Genomic DNA, 16,507 nt, shown 5'->3' with positions numbered 1-16,507 from the left:
TACATCACTAACCTTTCTATCCACACCGACCTCAACATTCCTTCTCCATCCTAACTCTACTGCTCGAGCCCTCGCTACACATTCCCATCCCGAAAACCCAGCCTTAAACGACGTTGGCCTCGAGACCTCCTTACCCCTCATTCCCTCATCCTGAATGGTAGCGTTGGCTGGATTCTCATGGCATGTCGTCTAGGTGCAACACTTGCATTAGTGTTGGTGCTTTTTTTACGAGGGTACGCAACAGCAGAGGTCATATAAACCCTCGGATGTCGGTGGTTTTGAAAAAAAAAAAAACCAGCCCATTGTAAGTATGTCGGGTTCGAATCCAGCGGTCCTCCCACCTACAGAGATGAGCGCCGTGCCAACGCTTAAACCGTCCCGATTTTATAATATACCATTTCCTATTTATGTATGGTACATGCATTACGCTTGTCTACCTGACTTGATTTCATTTTCGCAAATGACCTGCTTTTTGACGCGCCTTCCGCTCGACCAAAGTGATGGGAAATGACCGACTACGTTCTTCGATAATCCCTTCATCCTCCAGTAACAGCAACGATCATGTTGTACAAATAATTCCTTATTTGATTAACTGAAGTAATATATTTCAAACTAATATTACAAGATACGAAAATATGTAAGATACAATAAATAATACATCATCAGAATATTTTGTTAATTTACATATGATACAAATAAGCATTGTTTACATTGAAATATCATAAAAACATATTTAAACCAAAACTTTTGTTTTGAATGAAAATAGCGTTTATGTATTAACATGTATTATGCAAACAATCAGAAAACGTGGAAATATTCACAGTCTTTGCGACAGCTTCCATTGTAAGCTCTCGATTTTCCTTAGTTGGACGAGCAGGAGGAATTTTTTGAAATCGAGGAAACTTCGCCTCCTCCGGATGGATGTCGTCGCCAAGCCGGATTTCTTTGTCTTCAACTTGTAATTGTAACATTTCATGAGGCAATCCGTAACGTCCAACGTCTTCCTCTTGGTCGAAGAACGTGGGCCCATCGCTCGTTCTGCATCGAAACGAACCAAACATCAATGAACGTTTCGAGAACATATGGCGAAAAATAAATTGATTTAACTAGAATTTATCAATTGCATGAGCTGAACACATTAAGGATAGAACATATTAGCAATTCACTACCACACATGCAAAATTGCTTTTGACCATGTATGGATTAACTCGCAGATCAATCGAAAGGACTCCTCGGTAATAAATTGGACTTTTTATGCTGACTTTATTTCACGATAATTTTCTTTAAAATGGAAAATAGCACTAATTAGTTTAAAATACTAACTGTAATAGCTTACCTTATTTTTTTCTTTTCAACGACTACAAATCTTTTCCGTGAGAGAATCTACAAACAAATTATTTTTCAATATTTTATACCAAAATCGTTCATTCCCGGGCTGTCTCATAAATGTCAATCTGCAGAGTAAGAGTATGCACCGCCTTTGATAAAACATAAACGGATGCATTTTTAAAGGAACATGCCAAAGAAAAAAGTAGAAATTTATGCTCAAACAACGCTTTAAACCTGAACAATCTCAACAGACTAAGAAATACTACGCAACTGCGGAGAAAAGCAGATGTCTTGAAAGGGCTGTTGCCAAGCACAAAAGAAGTCCAACCCCCAAGAAGACCTTATTTAACTTGAAAAGAGTCTACCTGACAACCACGCTGCTTTATTTAAAAACCTGTCGTACAAGGAAAATAAGTCCAGATATGTAAATACAGCCATCTTTCGCGAACAACCATGTTATCTATTTATAAAATTAAAACGAAATCCGTGAAAAAACGTAGAAATATGCTGTTATTACAATACGAGTTTCAACTATGAACAAGTCAGTTCCATCCGAAACAAACCAAGACTCGGCTAGTCAAAAATATAGGAGCAGAGTTAACGAAACTAGCAAAGCGGTTAGGCTGACTTGATAAGCCTCCAATCTTTTTTTTTTTTGGGGGGGGGGATTAATTTTCACGGATGAATCTAAATTTAACCTATTTTGTTATTTTAATAATGTCAGAGCAGTTAAGCAAAAAAACGATGCCATGGAATTTCAAAAAATCTTATTTAGTGGGTAATTTTAGTTTTACGACAAGTGTAGGAACTGAAAATTATTGATGGAATAATGGATCAGTACATTCTTAATGAAAATTTAAAACGAAGTTACGAAACACTAGTTCAGATTAATTAGGTTTTTTATAACGGTTTTTTGATAGTTACTACAAATATTAATTATTCAGAAATCGTGGGATGCGGTCTGGTGTGATGTAGGTTTCAGAAAAACATTTTCTTTATCGTGCCAACGTTTCGATCTTTATTGAGATCATCTTCAGGGCTCAAAGTGTTTGTCTTCTGTGTAATTGTGCCATTCTTATGTGTCGTGTTGAGAGTGCCCAAATATTATACAAATATTAAGTAAATATGTTCATATATGCTGAATTTGTCATTTCAATATCCTGTAAAATTTGCCCAGTGGCAACACTCCTTCGTTGATTGAGGTCTCGGGGCCACTTTCGCTTCAATCTACTTAGAAGATTAGAGGATTAGAATAAGATTACTATAAACTATATATAACAACAAATTAACTCCAGCTCTCCCAATTAGGATAGTTAGGGAGCTTTCACACCTAGGCTGGGCCCAGCCGCTCGAGTAATACGACGTAATTACTTTAATTATAAGTTTATTACATTTACTCCTTTCCCCCTCACAAATAATTTCAACGTCCAAGCTCATTGTGTAACTGGTTATAACGTTTAAAAAAATGAAGGAAAAAAAATAAATGGGAGAAATTCAATAAAACATAATGAGGGGTACAAAATAATACAAAATGGTTGAATAATCTCAAAAAACTGGCCAAACCGCTTGGAGTCATCATAATTGACTCAAATAGTCAACTATTACGACAAAAATAAATAAATAAAAATCAGTTACTGTCATGTGCGCATAAAAGAAACTTAAGGGTTGAAAAAATAAAATAACAAATCCTATCCTAATTGTTGTTTAGTCGTTTTTTTGTTGTTTTTTCCGACGTGTATGTAGACTGCATAGTTGCAATTATTGGAAAAAATACATTTATTTGTTAATAACTCCATCAGAATGATCTACAAGAGAGTGCTCAAAAAAGCATGTAATAACAACAAGAAACAAATGAGTAATTAAGCAATAATAACAAAAACACATGGCTTAAGGAGTCCTGGCAAGTATACGTTTTAATTTAAATGTGCAAAATTGGAAAAAATAATAATAATGGCTTAATACAATTACTTATTTGATTAAATCTTATTTTCTCCTTTATTTGGAAGTGGTATATTCGCAACAGTGAATCCTGAGAGAAATAGAGTGAGAGTGAGGGGGTGACAGACAGGGAGAGAGGGTGAGAGGGAGAGAGGAGAGGAGAGAGAGAGAAAGGAGAGAGTGAGAGACAGAGAGAGAGAAGGGGAGAGAGAGAGGAGAGGAGAGAGGAGAGAGAGGGAGGGAGAGGGGAGAGAGAGGAGAGGAGAGGAGAGAGAGAGGGAGAGAGGAGAGGAGAAAGGAGAGAGAGGGAGGGAGAGGAGAGGAGAAAGGAGAGTGAGGGAGAGGGACAGGGACAGGGACAGGGACAGGGACAGGGACAGGGACAGGGACAGGGACAGGGACAGGGACAGGGACAGGGACAGGGACAGGGACAGGGACAGAGACAGGGCTTAGTAAAAAAGCATTGCTGAGGCTCAAGAGTCCAGTATCTAACTTATACATTTTGCGTGGAGCGAATCCCTTTGAGGTTTCGTCAAAAAAGCCGACTGTACGGGGCATCCACACAAATTTACGTTGTTTACGTTTTTTTTTCCTTGGCTTTGCATCAATGCATCGGCCATGCGTTTTCCTTCGGCGTCGCCGAAGTCTATATAATTTACTATGTTTCTTTCACTACACACTTGTGCGTCTTGTTCGACGCAAATTTTTACAGGTGTTGTCCCGGCTTTGCAAGAGTCAAGTACATGCATATAAATTTAAATTGACCAGCCGCTACGTTTAAATTGAAGTTCGTCTGTCATTTAGGTTTACTCACTTCTTTCCTATAATTGTTTTAGTCGCAATGAACTTTCGCCAAAAGCAAGCGTCCTGTGATTTTCTGAAACACCATTACATGAATTTTGACTGTGAGTACTTTCAGACGGTTCTCTCCGAGACTCTGACCGGGTACTGCGACTTAATCCACCCAAACAAAATCGAAACCTGACAAAAAACCCCTCAAGTTCACGGAGGGAGAGAGTATTGCACAAAAGAGCCGTCCCTTTCAACCGCCGACACCACTTCCTACCATCTCTCCTGACAATACGAAATTGCGCTGAGATGTGCAAATTATAAGGCTTGAAAGCATTAAATATAAGGACAGTAAAAAGAATTAGTTTATAAATAAGTAAACACCGTTTTTTGCTCAGCACTTCTCACCTTATCTTCTGTTCTAATTCTTAATGTTACTATCATGAAATCTGTTATCGCTTCTGAGTTTCTTCTTGCATACGGAAGAAACTGGAGATTCTTGGATTTCCTAGTTTTAGTGAGAGATTTCCTAGTACTTCTCGCCTGCATATTCCTTTCAACTCGTAAAAATTGAATGCATTGTCCATTTCGAAACACGTCCAACATGCAACTTAAGAAATTTCGTTTCTGCAAAAAAGCACCTGGCAGTTGCTGTTCACTCCTTAATAAGAAAAACAGAAGTGATTATTATTTTTCTGCCATTTGTTTGATCGATTGATGCAAAGTTGTACTACCTGTTAAAGCTTAATAGACAATCCTCGTCGCCTACAACACTTCTCCACGCTTCACATACTTTAAATTAACTATTATTAAAATTATATTTATTAAAAAATCCCTTATGTTTTTGTGGTCTAATTGACCAAATTACGTCTTTCAATTAATTTTTTTTTATGAAAGGTCTCGGTGGAGTTAGTGTCACGAGCGGGATTCGAACCCATGACCTTCTGCTGGTTTTTTCATCTCAACCGAGACCTTACATAAAAAGAATAACTTATTAAAAAGGTTGCTTCTTTTGAAAGATCTTGTAGGTTCCTTTTTAAGAAAAACAGATACGACCAATTGTTTTTTGCAAAACGTATATATTTCGAAGCAGCCAGTAATTCGATAATAATTAGAAAAAGAATAATTCTAGAGGCACACCTGAATTATTATGAAGATTTTTGTATCGTGAAAATAAGGCACGACTGCTTTCCCCTTTTGCTGGGGGTTTAGGCACCCCAGACAAGTTTTTTAAAGTTGAAAGTATACTCATCTTAGTTATGATCTTAGCCTTTATGCCTGTCTGAAAGTATCTGTGCCCTTTCATATATATATAAATTAACTCCTGTGCACAGAGTTGTATTGCATGGATTTCAGTTTGGAAAATATTTAGTTTGTGTTTATGCTTACAAAAAGATAATTTAGAGGAACACCCAAGCAGACATAGGAGAGGACGGGGTATTGCATGTCAAACCACTTTTCAAACAAAGTTAAGTAATTCGTCATACTGGAGGGCTTAATGTCAAACCACTTGTTTAACATTTTACAAACATTTTTACAATAAAAAAAAAAAAAATGTAGCGATTGAAATGAAAAGCAATAATTTAGATAGCAATAATAATAGAATAATTTTTCTACTGAATCACAGTAATGACCACCATAATAATGTCATATTAATATAACAGTAAAAATATATACATATAGTTTGAAATAAACAACAAGTATTTTGTTTCCCTGAGTGTAAATACTTTCTAGTAATCACCAATTTCGTTCTAAAAGTTGTGAAGCACAAAAGAACGATCGAGTGTGATCATGTTTTTTTTCCCAGACACATAACACAATCATCCATTTCCTTTTTACATATTATAGTTTATATAGTTTTGATTATTCTTCCACAAGATTATGTACAAAGCTTTCAACGTAAACAGTTTACAAATTCATCAAGCACACGAATAATAAAAGTATGACTTCTTTTAGTTTATGATCAAAAAATTTGGATTTAATAATTTTAATTTTATTTTTGAACATACTAAAAAAAAAAATAGTTCTCCATCAGTCATTTTCATCCATAGTACATTTATACACATTCATCATTCACTGCTTATTAAGCTGCTTTCCAATGTAGCATTCATAGCATGAATTTAATTAAAGAATTAGAATGTTTGTGACGTTTTCACACATTAAATTCATTTTAATTATCGGATAAATTTAAATGTGAAAGATATTAAACTTACTGCAAAGTAGGGATTGATTGATCGGAATCGCATGAATCAGATCACAAGAAATACGTAAATAAACAGTATAGGAAAAAGTATGTTCTGTAGCTGCCAGCAGATGACTCAAGAAGAAGCATCAACAAGCTGGTGAGACTGTAAACCTTAGATATATATAGATAGATATAATATTTCAGGGTATGGTATACTGCGCCCTTTAAGAGCTATTGTATCCCCTGTGCTCTGCCTAAAGCACATCGGTGAGCCCTATTTCATCAAGAAACTTGTAGTTCTTCTATGGTCACATTGTACATCCCAAAACACTTCTAGTGTAGCTCCGCAGTTTGTTAGTAAATGTGTTGGTGTCTCTTCTGCTTCTTTGCAGAATCTACATGTGCCATCTTGGATTATTCCAATTTTCTTTAGATGTCCATTTAATCTACAGTGTCCTGTCAGGAATCCTGTTAGGATTCGCAGTCTATTCCTGCTTCCTTTGACACATTCTGTGATTTCTTTCTTGCCAAAATTGGTTAGAAGATTCTTAGATTGTCTATGTCCAATAAGTGAATTCCAAAGTTCGCTCATTTTCTTTTTGTCCATCTGTCTGAGGTATTCGTTAATAGTGTGTATTCCTATTCCACAGAAGGGTTCGGGTCCTATTAGCGGTGTGGCAGCCCCTTTTCTTGCAAGGGTGTCCGCTTTCTCGTTGCCTTCTACTCCCATGTGTCCTGGGACCCAGCATAGGCTGACTTTATTCTGCGAACCTAATAATTTGGTTTTGCAGTTCAGCACCATCCTTGAACTAATGGTGTTTGAGCTTAGTGCTTTGATGGCTGCTTGGCTATCTGACATGATAGCTATATTCTTGTTTTTGTATCCTCTATTTAGATTGAATTGGATACATCTTTCAATTGCGTGAATTTCACCTTGGAAGATACTGGTGTGCTTTCCCATGGGTTCTGAGTATTTGGTTCCGGGTCCGAACACTCCTGCCCCTGTACCTTCCTGCGTTCTAGATCCATCTGTGTACCAAAGGATGGTACCATTTTTGAGGGAGTTATTTCCCTCTCTTTCCCATTCCTTTTTGGTGCCCAGATGTATTCGGAATTTTTGGTTAAATTCAAACCTCCTGACTGTAAACCTTATGAAGTCATATAATAACTTTGAACCTTCTTTGATTCATGAAATTATGATGCACTTACCTAATTACTAAGACACTTATTTAAATCACTGTTTTTTCAACACTGCTTTTTATTTCATACCGTTTAAATTTTAATGTCATCGACTATGTAGATATGATAATTAATAACAGTCTTTAAAACTCTGACAACACTTTAATATTGGTCCATGGATAAGACATTAACTTTTTATTGTAAAAATTAATAACTAACAAATGTCGCTTACCCTGTGGTAATGTATTTTCTTTAGAAAGAAATGTAATGGAAGAAATTAAAACAATTTGTTTGGATTCTTTTATTTCTTTTTTATAAAAATAACCACATTTTATATAACTGTCTGAAGATAATAAAAATCACATATAGCTATATTGCATAGACACACCCATTAAAAATAATATAATTACATTTTGTACTATTACACAACCCACAAAAATTCAATGTACATGAGAACATTGGTCCTATACTTTAAATCGCATATCTTTGTTAATGGAAATGGAATGTTAACACTAAGTCCTTAAATTAAATTTGGCATTGCTCAACCATTGTTGTGAAAAATAAAATTATGGAAGATTTGAACTCACTTTTAATACTACATATGAAATACAACTAATGAAAAAAAATGGAATTGCATTATTCCTGAGGCGGGATGTTAATAAAATGAATTGACAGTCAAGGAATCCCGATAGAAATTTGGTTTCTAAGCTTGCTCATGAAGAATACAAACAAAACATGGATTATAGAAGAATGCAGAGAAAAAACAGTCGGAGTTACTTTGCAATTTACTTCTTCTTTTTTTGTTTCTGTTTTTTTTTCTCTTCCCTTTTCTTTTCCTTGTCCTTGAGGCTCTGGTACAGTTTCCAGCCAAAGAAAGCTGAAAAATAAAATATAATATATTTCTCATTTTAATTAATTTTTAAACATAACAAGGATACAACGGGAAATTACAAAACTTCAATCATGCACTCAAAAGATACAAGAATCACAAATCAAAAAATCTACTAATACAAAAATTACCGAAAACAATCAAGAAGACGATGTAAGGTAAAATGTAAAGATAAGAACCTCCTCCTTGTTCCTCGTGAACCCTTCTCAAGAGGACTTCTTCAAGATCTTCCCTATCCATGAATGTGTTAATTTCGTCACCCTCGAGAATTCTTTTTATTCTATCCGTTGGGAGATCAGCAGGCTCTTCGAGTTTTACAAAAGGGACTTCAGGCAATTCCTCCGGTACTGGTGACAGCAGACTTTCATAATCTGACTCCATTTTGCGGTTTTCAATTTTAAAATGATGTCTACGGTAAAACAGTTTTGATTCGACTGATAGCGACTGACAGAGGAGAATAAGCTTGATAATGTTTTGTGCTGAATCGCATTTACTAAATGGAAATATTTATCAATTATGCCTATAAGGTTGTTGCATAATACAGGTTTTATTTACTAATAAAATGCAAGCTCGTTACTTTTTCCTTGTTATTTAGAAAAGCAAATTATAATCTCCCTTATTATAATCACATTTTAATCACTTCTGAAGAAACAGTGACATCTTCAACTGTTTATATTAATCAATCACACTTCAATAAAATTTCAAAAGTTTACAAATTAATTAATGAATTGCATTGTATTACAGTATTCCTTATTTGACAAGTTCTATCAAAACTTATTTCAATTAATTATTCTTTTTATGTAAGGTCTTGGTTGAGTTGAAAAAGTTAGTGTCATGAGCGAGATTCGGACCCATGACCTTTGACTCAATACGCCGCTGCTCTAACTGATTAAGCTGAAGGTCGTGGGTTCGAATCCCACTCATGATACTAACTTTAAAGAAGTTAGTAAAGTAAGTAACTTGGTAAATAAGAAATAAGTAATATGGTCAATTAGACCACTAAACATGAATGGATTTATCAAAACATTAAAGAACAGCTGTTAAAAATAAAAAAAAATATTGCGAGATAGAAAAGACGGTCTGTTCATTCTTCTTTCCTTTTGAACTATGATTGTTTAGGTATGCAAGATTATAAACTTGTGGCTTGATAATCTCTGGCCAAATTGGTCTTGTCATATGCACAAAAAGTATACAGCTCAACTACCAGTGATGGTTTCATCAGGAGCCAATCAAACTACAATTTTATTATTATTAAATAGTTAAAATCAAATTAAAGCAAAATAAATCTAATTTTGAAAAATGTGTAGTTCACAAAAACAAGAGAGTACATTTTTTAGTTCAATGTTGATCAATTGGTCAAAAAATAGTAAAAACAAAATACTGTATTCTCCTTGCTTTAAATTGAGAAGTGTTAGGTTTTAAATGAAAAAAACACTTCCTTTAACACTGGTTGTAAATGATAATTCTACTCCCAAACTGGTTTTAACTAGCAAAATCCAGATTTCGAGGATAAAACGTACAAGCGCGTTTTTCAACTTGAAATTTTTACTTATGTTGCAAATGTGCTTGAACATATCAACCTGACAATGAGCATATATAAAACTCAAAATCCAGATTGCTGCTTAAAAATGGTTTTAATCTGGTTTGGGATGTTGTTAGGTATGTGGTCCTTCAATGAATCATACACTGTATTATACAGTTGCCAAGTTTTCGGCTCTATATTTGGCCTTCCTCAGGGCAATGTACGACGTCCTAAATAAAAATAATAAAGTAATAACCATTTAAAAGTCAAAGATTTTTTAAATACACCTCTCTACACGTTTATAACAGAAATTGATTTCTGTATTTAAAAAATCTTTGACTTTTAAATGGTTATTACTTTATTATTTTTATTTAGGACGTCGTACATTGCCCTGAGGAAGGCCAAATATAGAGCCGAAAGCTTGGCAACTGTACAATACAGTGTATGATTCATTGAAGGACCACATACCCAATAACATCCCAAACCAAATTATAATCAAAGTTGGTCGATAACTGAACAACCTCGTAAAAATGGTTTGTGAGTTGAACTATTCTTTCCAAACCAGTGAATTGATGTACTTCTCAATTATTTCTGCCAGTACCTTTAATGCGTTTCAAAGCTTAATTGGCTTCCTCTTCAGAATTTTGGAGTTCAGAGCTTTGAAATGCAATAAAGCATGCATTTATTTGAGCCTGGTTGTTTTTGTTCAATAAAACCCCATTCTACATGTCTGCACAACTACGAAAAAATAAAATTAAAAAGATTTTAATGTTTCAGATGTATAAGTTGTGTTATCAAATACAACAAATTAGACAAGATAACAAATGGTAGTGTAATTTAATCAATAGCACGCAATCTTAATTTTTGTTTTTATGACAAACTATTAGTTTAACATTCAAACTTTTGTTTAATAGTAAATTTAGCCTATCAACTATCTAACTTTCCATATAAGAGAAACATCAGACATCTACTGAACTTAGATAAAATAGACCTGAATTTAATAATGGTGAAAACCAAGCTTAATTATTAAAATTATTTAACAACTGAGAATAGGCCTGTATCGATACCCTGTGCTAAATTGATTTAATGGTTTAAAATATCAATGGCCATGTTAACACACTGCATGCACATCTTCATCAAAAATCACATGAATATCTTATTCATTTTATTCCTATTCTAAAAAGTACTTTTGAATGCTTTCTTCAAATTGTATTTATCGGCTTAATCGTACTTTCCCAATCAGCCATACAATACAAAGTGAAATGATAGTACTGTCAATGAATGGACATTCTAATTGAAATAATCCGAGCCTATCAGAGTGTCAGTCTTATAAGATCTATTTTCACATCAGGATAGCATAATTAATGAACTGGAAATTAGACATTGGTGAAAGTAGATAATAAATGTACGCCTAAAATAAACAATTATTAATAGACAAAGTCACAGACATTAACTTCATTGTCTGTTAGTGCCTGACATATCCCCGATATTGGGCCAATTAGAAAAAAAAAGAAGGAAAAAAACAAAAACAAGAAGAGAGTGCCAATACAAGTTGAAATTGAAATTAACTAAACGACAAAGTTATATATGATTTGCTGATACTTTTCAAACAAATCAACTATGAAGAACAGAGAATTTTCAAATAATTAATCTTTAAGAAAGATATTGGTTGAGATAAAAGTCTTTAAGTAAAAGTGGATCGAAGTCACTTTTACTTAAAGACATTTATCTCAACCAATACCTTACTTAAAGATCAATTAATTGAAAAGAATTTGTTTGGTCAATCGGACCATGAAACTTAATGGATTATAGAGAATGCTGCAAATGAAACTAAATAAATAAAATTTTAAAAATTTTTTAAAAAACCTCATCTGACAAGGATGTTACCAAGAGGTTGAGATGGGTAGATAAAATTAAACTATATCTTTGAAATCACAAGCTCACACAAGTGAAATATGTACTCAATTTGGAAAAAGATACAAAAAAATTAAAGGTTAAGCTTTCGTGTCAGATTGCCAAAACACAGGAATTGAGGAAATTAACCAAGCAGATTATTGCATATTTAAGGCAGACCTTGGGCAACATCGGCTCAAGACCCCCTCCCGAATAGGATTTGAGCACTCTTCTGGACCAGACAGAAGAGAATGGACCTGCTTTTGGAATCTCGATCCGCCTGTACTAAATTGTTAAATACAGAAAATCATTTTGGTTTCTTTGTAAGCGGAGGTGAGCTTCTTTTTTTAATTTATTTATTGTTGGAGTTTTATATCCTTTTCTAAATAAATTATTTTCTATGTGCTAAAGTGTGAAAAGGACCATCATTATTTGTATCAACTTTCCATTTATTTTAATTTAATTTATTTTATTTATTTATTTTTTAATAATCAATTTGAGGCTTTTCATCCTTCTACTGGGCCATCGCCTTTGTTTCAATCAGTACAGATTTGGAGAATTCAAGTACACATTTCAAAATCTTTCTTTAGAAAGTAGTTGCCACACAGTACCTTTTTATATGATAGTAATGCACACTGTCGAAAAATATGTACAATACGAGATATAATCAGAATTGAGTATAAGCATCAAGCCAAGAACTTTGGAGTTGGAGGGAGGGGGGAAAAATGACCTCCCCATTTTGAAAGAGAAAAACAGGTCATGCTCATGAACAGGGATATGCCTGCAGCTTACAAATTTACATATTCTAAAATAAACAAATAAAAAGTACGCTGATTTCTAGATATTTAATACATAGATGGCTTTAAAACCAAGAAACCGACCAAAAGAGTTAATTCTACATATGGATCAGGAATGTGGTTAAACGAACAAAACTTTTATAAGTTCACCAAGCTTTCAGCATATATACTTCGCCTTCCTCAGGGCAAATTTGTAAAAAAATAAAATAAAATAAAATAAAAAATGGTAAGAGATCTGGAATCCATAGATTCTTCGTCAAAAGTCCTTAATCTTGAAAACTATATATAACAATTATAATAAAAACCATTTAGAACTTTTAAAAACTTTACCAACCAAAAATAATTCGTAACTCATTAGTATTTTTGGTTGATAAAGAGGTGTTTTATTAATTGTTAAATTTCTAAATGGTTTGTGCAAATAATTATTATTTTAATATATGTAATATAATCTTTATATATAGTTTTCATAACTAAGGTCTATTAATGAAGAGTCTATGCGGACTCCAATAGATTGGAAAGATAAAGTAGAACAGAGAAAAAAACATAGAGAACTGACAAAAATACAGAAACTCGTACAATGGGAGCGATGAGAACATGTCCCACAGCTGGTAGGGAGAAAATATTGGGATTAACCACCCCCTCAACCATATGATAATAAGGACAGCACAGAAAACCATCATCAAAGATGTCTCCAACAGGACTAAAACCAAAATTAAGGGATAGAAACAACCTATGAAAGAACACCCAATAATGAAGGCTTCAAGAAATTACACGAATAGGATGTTTGAATTCAAACAAAATTTCCAAACAAAGTACCCAAAAAGAATGGGAAAAAGAAAGAAACTCCTGCTTTAAGAATGACACCATTTGCTGATGGATCTAGAACCCAAGAAGGTATGAGGGCAGGCATATTCGGTCCTGGCACCAAACTCTCAGAACCCATAGGAAGTACACCAGTATCTTCCAGGAAGTACATACAATTGAGCGATGTACCAAGTTCAATCTGAACAAAGAGTACAAAAACAAGATGTCATGTCAGATAGCCAAGCAGCCATCAAATAGCTATGTTCAAACAACATTAGTTCAAAATGGTGCTGAATTGTAACACGAAACTAAACAGATTAGGTCTGCAAAACCAGGTCACCCTCTGCTGGGCCGCAGTAAATGTGGGTGTAAAGGGCAATGAAAGAACAGACGCCTTGCAAGGAAAGGGGCTGCTATACCGCTGATAAGATCTGAGCCTTTGTGTAGCATAGGAACCCACACTATCAATGAGTATTTTAGACAAAGGACAAAATGAAAATGAGGAAACAATGGAACTCACTAACTGAACATAAGCAATCCAAGAACCTTGCAAATTTTGGAAAGAAAGAAACAACAGAATGCATCAAAGGGAGCAGGAAAAACTGTGAATCCACAGGATTCTTAGCAGGACACTGAAGACTGAATAGGCATCTGAAGAAGATTGGGATTTCACAACACTGCACATACAATTCTGCAAGGAAGCAGAGTAGACACCAACACACCTACTAACAAACCGTGGTGCCACATTCACACAAGACAAAGTGTTTCGAGATGTAAAATATAACCGTAGAAGAAATTCAGCCACTGAGACTTACTAATTAAATTCCTAGCTGAACTAAAACTCACCAGTGTTCTATAAGCACAGAACGGGGATACAATATCTCACAAGGGCACATTGTACCATACGCCCTGATTATTACATCTACATCTGAGTTCTAGATCTCTTATAAGTTTTAGTTTTTTCATAAATTTTCAAATGTCGTGTAATCAGGATTGGATTCTTGGCAACTTATGACTGACCACAGGGAGTTATTAGTGAAGTAAGTACTTCTATAATATCTGAATTTAGTAGTCATAATTGACCATATTTATTATTTTAATTAATTCATACTTTTTATTTAAAGTCTTGATTGAGATGAAAATATGGCAAAAATTATTCTTTTTATGGTTTTTGGTTGAGGTAAAAATTAGTGTCATGAGCGAGATTCGAACCCATGACCTTCGGCTCAATACGCTGCTGCTCTAATCACTTGATCTATCATGACTTCGATCCCCACAGACTCCAATTCCCCATTCCTCAACCTACAACCGTTCAAATTTTCCCTCTTTTTGCCATTGTTTCAAATGTCGTGTGATCAGGATTCGATTCTTAGCTACCAATAAAGTGGCCATGGGGAGCTTTTTCTTACAATGGATATCAGGAACTGGAGGAGTTCCTCCTGAGCACTGCAGCTGTACAGCTTATTGTACTTTATTCCTGGCTCCATTTTTGGGAGCTTGCAACACACATATGAATTGAGCCCCCCCCCCTGGTCTTCCATAGAAGAAACTCATTTTTGAAGGGGGTTGAGACCAAAATCAGGGTCGCTGAGATCCGATCCCACCCCAGACCTTCCATTGATGAGTGACATGTCAATTTCTTTCAATTGCAGCCACTGGTCCTCTTAGGCGTCAGAAAAAAGTCCACAGGCGACAGTGGGAATCGAACGCACGACTACAGGATCTACTATACGAGAGTCTGACGCCTTAACCACTTGGCTACCACGGCCCCTGGCCAATGAGGAACTGTAGGTGAAGTAATTACTTCTTTTTAATTATTAAATTAATCCATAATTGCTTGTGGTCCTGCTTGTCATAAAAAATTTTCATCTCAATCAATAACCTTAGATAAAGAATGATTAATTTGAATAATTATGACCACTAAGCAATTATGGATTAATTTAATATGGCAAAAAGAGGGAAAATTCAAAAGGTTGTACGTCGAGGTGCGTTGTGTCTGAGTGGATAGCTCAAGTGGTTAGAGAAGGGGCATATTTAACATGAGTCGTAAATTTGGAATTCATCGTTCCAATTATATCGTGCATGAACTGTACCTTTTGAACATTTTTACTTGCAACAATTGCCGATTTCAGCCTTCTTTTACAGATGTCACGGGGTCGAATCCCGCTCGTGACACTACTTTTTCATCTCAACCTTGCATAAAACGTGTAATTAATTAAAACAAATTTTATGCACTGTTAGCTTTTAAAACTTATAGTCTGACCTCCGGCAAACAGACGTAACCCAATTGCCATGCTTTGTATTACACTATACATAGTTATGTCGTAAAAAATTTTCCATTTGTTTATTTAAAGACGTACTTATTTCATTCATTCAATCATTCATTCATTCATAGTGGGGAACAACAGTGAATTTTGACACAAAGTACATCTGAAAAAGTAGGCTGAAATTGGTCCTGATTGTTCAAATAAAAATATTCAAAAGGTACAGTTCACGTACAGTACAATTAGAACGATGAATTCCAAATTTACATAATTTAAATAAGTGAATTTTTAAAAGATAATTTATTCAGCTTGTTGATTTGTTCAGCAAATATTGATACTAATGTGACCTAGTTGAACGAAAACAGCTGTAATGGGTTAAAAAACAATTATTGCTTTTACATCTTTTTAAAATTAATCTTTCTTATACATTATGAAATAGTTTTAAATCTAAATTAACTGCATATTACACTAGGCCACATATAAATGTAGTTGTTTATTTAAGAGTAAAATGTTTATTGTTATTGATCAATTTGTCTCGTACAAAAAAAAAGAATATAAATAAATAAACGTAAAAAAGGCTAAAGGCTTTCTTTTTACCTGAAAGGCCAAAAATGATAGCTCCAGGAACGATAAAGACGGAATTGCTGAAACCGTGTTCGATGAGGCCGTCGGGGCCACCGCTCAAATCGACCATGGCGTACCGCTCGAGTCTGGGTCTGCGACTTGCCACTTAGTGAAAGGGGCGATGCCACGGAGAACGAGCGTCGTCAGACGGTTAACAGGAAGAGGCGCGCCCCACGGCTCGGCCCTCGTTTGACACTTGACAGGCGAGTTCAACCTCTCCGCTTTCCGTGGTGTTCCGTCTCCGTGTAGCAGACACGTAGGTTCGCACGCCGCACGGCATCGCCGCGTCGTCCC

The 16,507-nt window shown here is 34.9% G+C and overlaps 2 protein-coding genes across 4 annotated transcripts; both read right to left on the bottom strand.

Annotated features, from left to right (window-relative positions):
• Nucleotides 1–587: 587 nt before the first annotated feature.
• On the bottom strand, nt 588–4,658 carry LOC106663558. Of its 2 annotated transcripts, none has more exons than XR_002910489.1 (3): nt 4,082–4,260; nt 1,337–1,383; nt 588–1,038 (listed from the first exon to the last, which is right to left on the bottom strand). XR_002910489.1 is itself a non-coding variant. In XM_014388454.2 (3 exons), the coding sequence occupies exons 1-3, from the start codon at nt 4,603–4,605 to the stop codon at nt 777–779; spliced, it is 450 nt and encodes a 149-aa protein (XP_014243940.1). In that variant the 5' UTR covers nt 4,606–4,658; the 3' UTR covers nt 588–776. The 2 variants fall into 2 exon arrangements, 1 of the variants encoding a protein (XP_014243940.1); XM_014388454.2 differs by lacking the exon at nt 4,082–4,260 and adding an exon at nt 4,465–4,658.
• Nucleotides 4,659–7,706: 3,048 nt separating this feature from the next.
• Nucleotides 7,707–8,811, bottom strand: LOC106663741. 2 transcript variants are annotated; one of them, XM_014388817.2, is made up of 2 exons: nt 8,489–8,811; nt 7,707–8,297 (listed from the first exon to the last, which is right to left on the bottom strand). In XM_014388817.2, the coding sequence occupies exons 1-2, from the start codon at nt 8,688–8,690 to the stop codon at nt 8,206–8,208; spliced, it is 294 nt and encodes a 97-aa protein (XP_014244303.1). In that variant the 5' UTR covers nt 8,691–8,811; the 3' UTR covers nt 7,707–8,205. The 2 variants fall into 2 exon arrangements, with proteins under 2 accessions (XP_014244303.1, XP_014244302.1); XM_014388816.2 differs by having other exon boundaries at nt 7,842–8,297; nt 8,441–8,790.
• Between the last annotated feature and the right edge of the window lie 7,696 nt (nt 8,812–16,507).

Source organism: Cimex lectularius, unplaced genomic scaffold (genome assembly GCF_000648675.2).
Source record: "Cimex lectularius strain Harlan isolate CLEC.00 unplaced genomic scaffold, Clec_2.1 scaffold135, whole genome shotgun sequence".
Lineage (NCBI taxonomy): Eukaryota > Metazoa > Arthropoda > Insecta > Hemiptera > Cimicidae > Cimex > Cimex lectularius.
Note: the sequence above shows the minus strand (reverse complement) of the source record. Positions and strands in the feature narration are given on the sequence as shown.

What these genes read in the sequence shown, in the direction of transcription:
- LOC106663741 (XM_014388816.2), bottom strand. Translation starts at nt 8,690, where the DNA reads ATGGAGTCAGATTATGAAAGTCTGCTGTCACCAGTACCGGAGGAATTG. An exon ending in CGTCTTCTTGATTGTTTTCG is followed by an intron (nt 8,298 to 8,440) that starts GTAATTTTTGTA and finishes TTTATTTTTCAG; the next exon opens with CTTTCTTTGGCTGGAAACTG.
- LOC106663558 (XM_014388454.2), bottom strand. Translation starts at nt 4,605, where the DNA reads ATGCAGGCGAGAAGTACTAGGAAATCTCTCACTAAAACTAGGAAATCC. An exon ending in GAATTAGAACAGAAGATAAG is followed by an intron (nt 1,384 to 4,464) that starts GTGAGAAGTGCT and finishes ATTTGTTTGTAG; the next exon opens with ATTCTCTCACGGAAAAGATT. An exon ending in GTTGAAAAGAAAAAAATAAG is followed by an intron (nt 1,039 to 1,336) that starts GTAAGCTATTAC and finishes GTTTCGATGCAG; the next exon opens with AACGAGCGATGGGCCCACGT.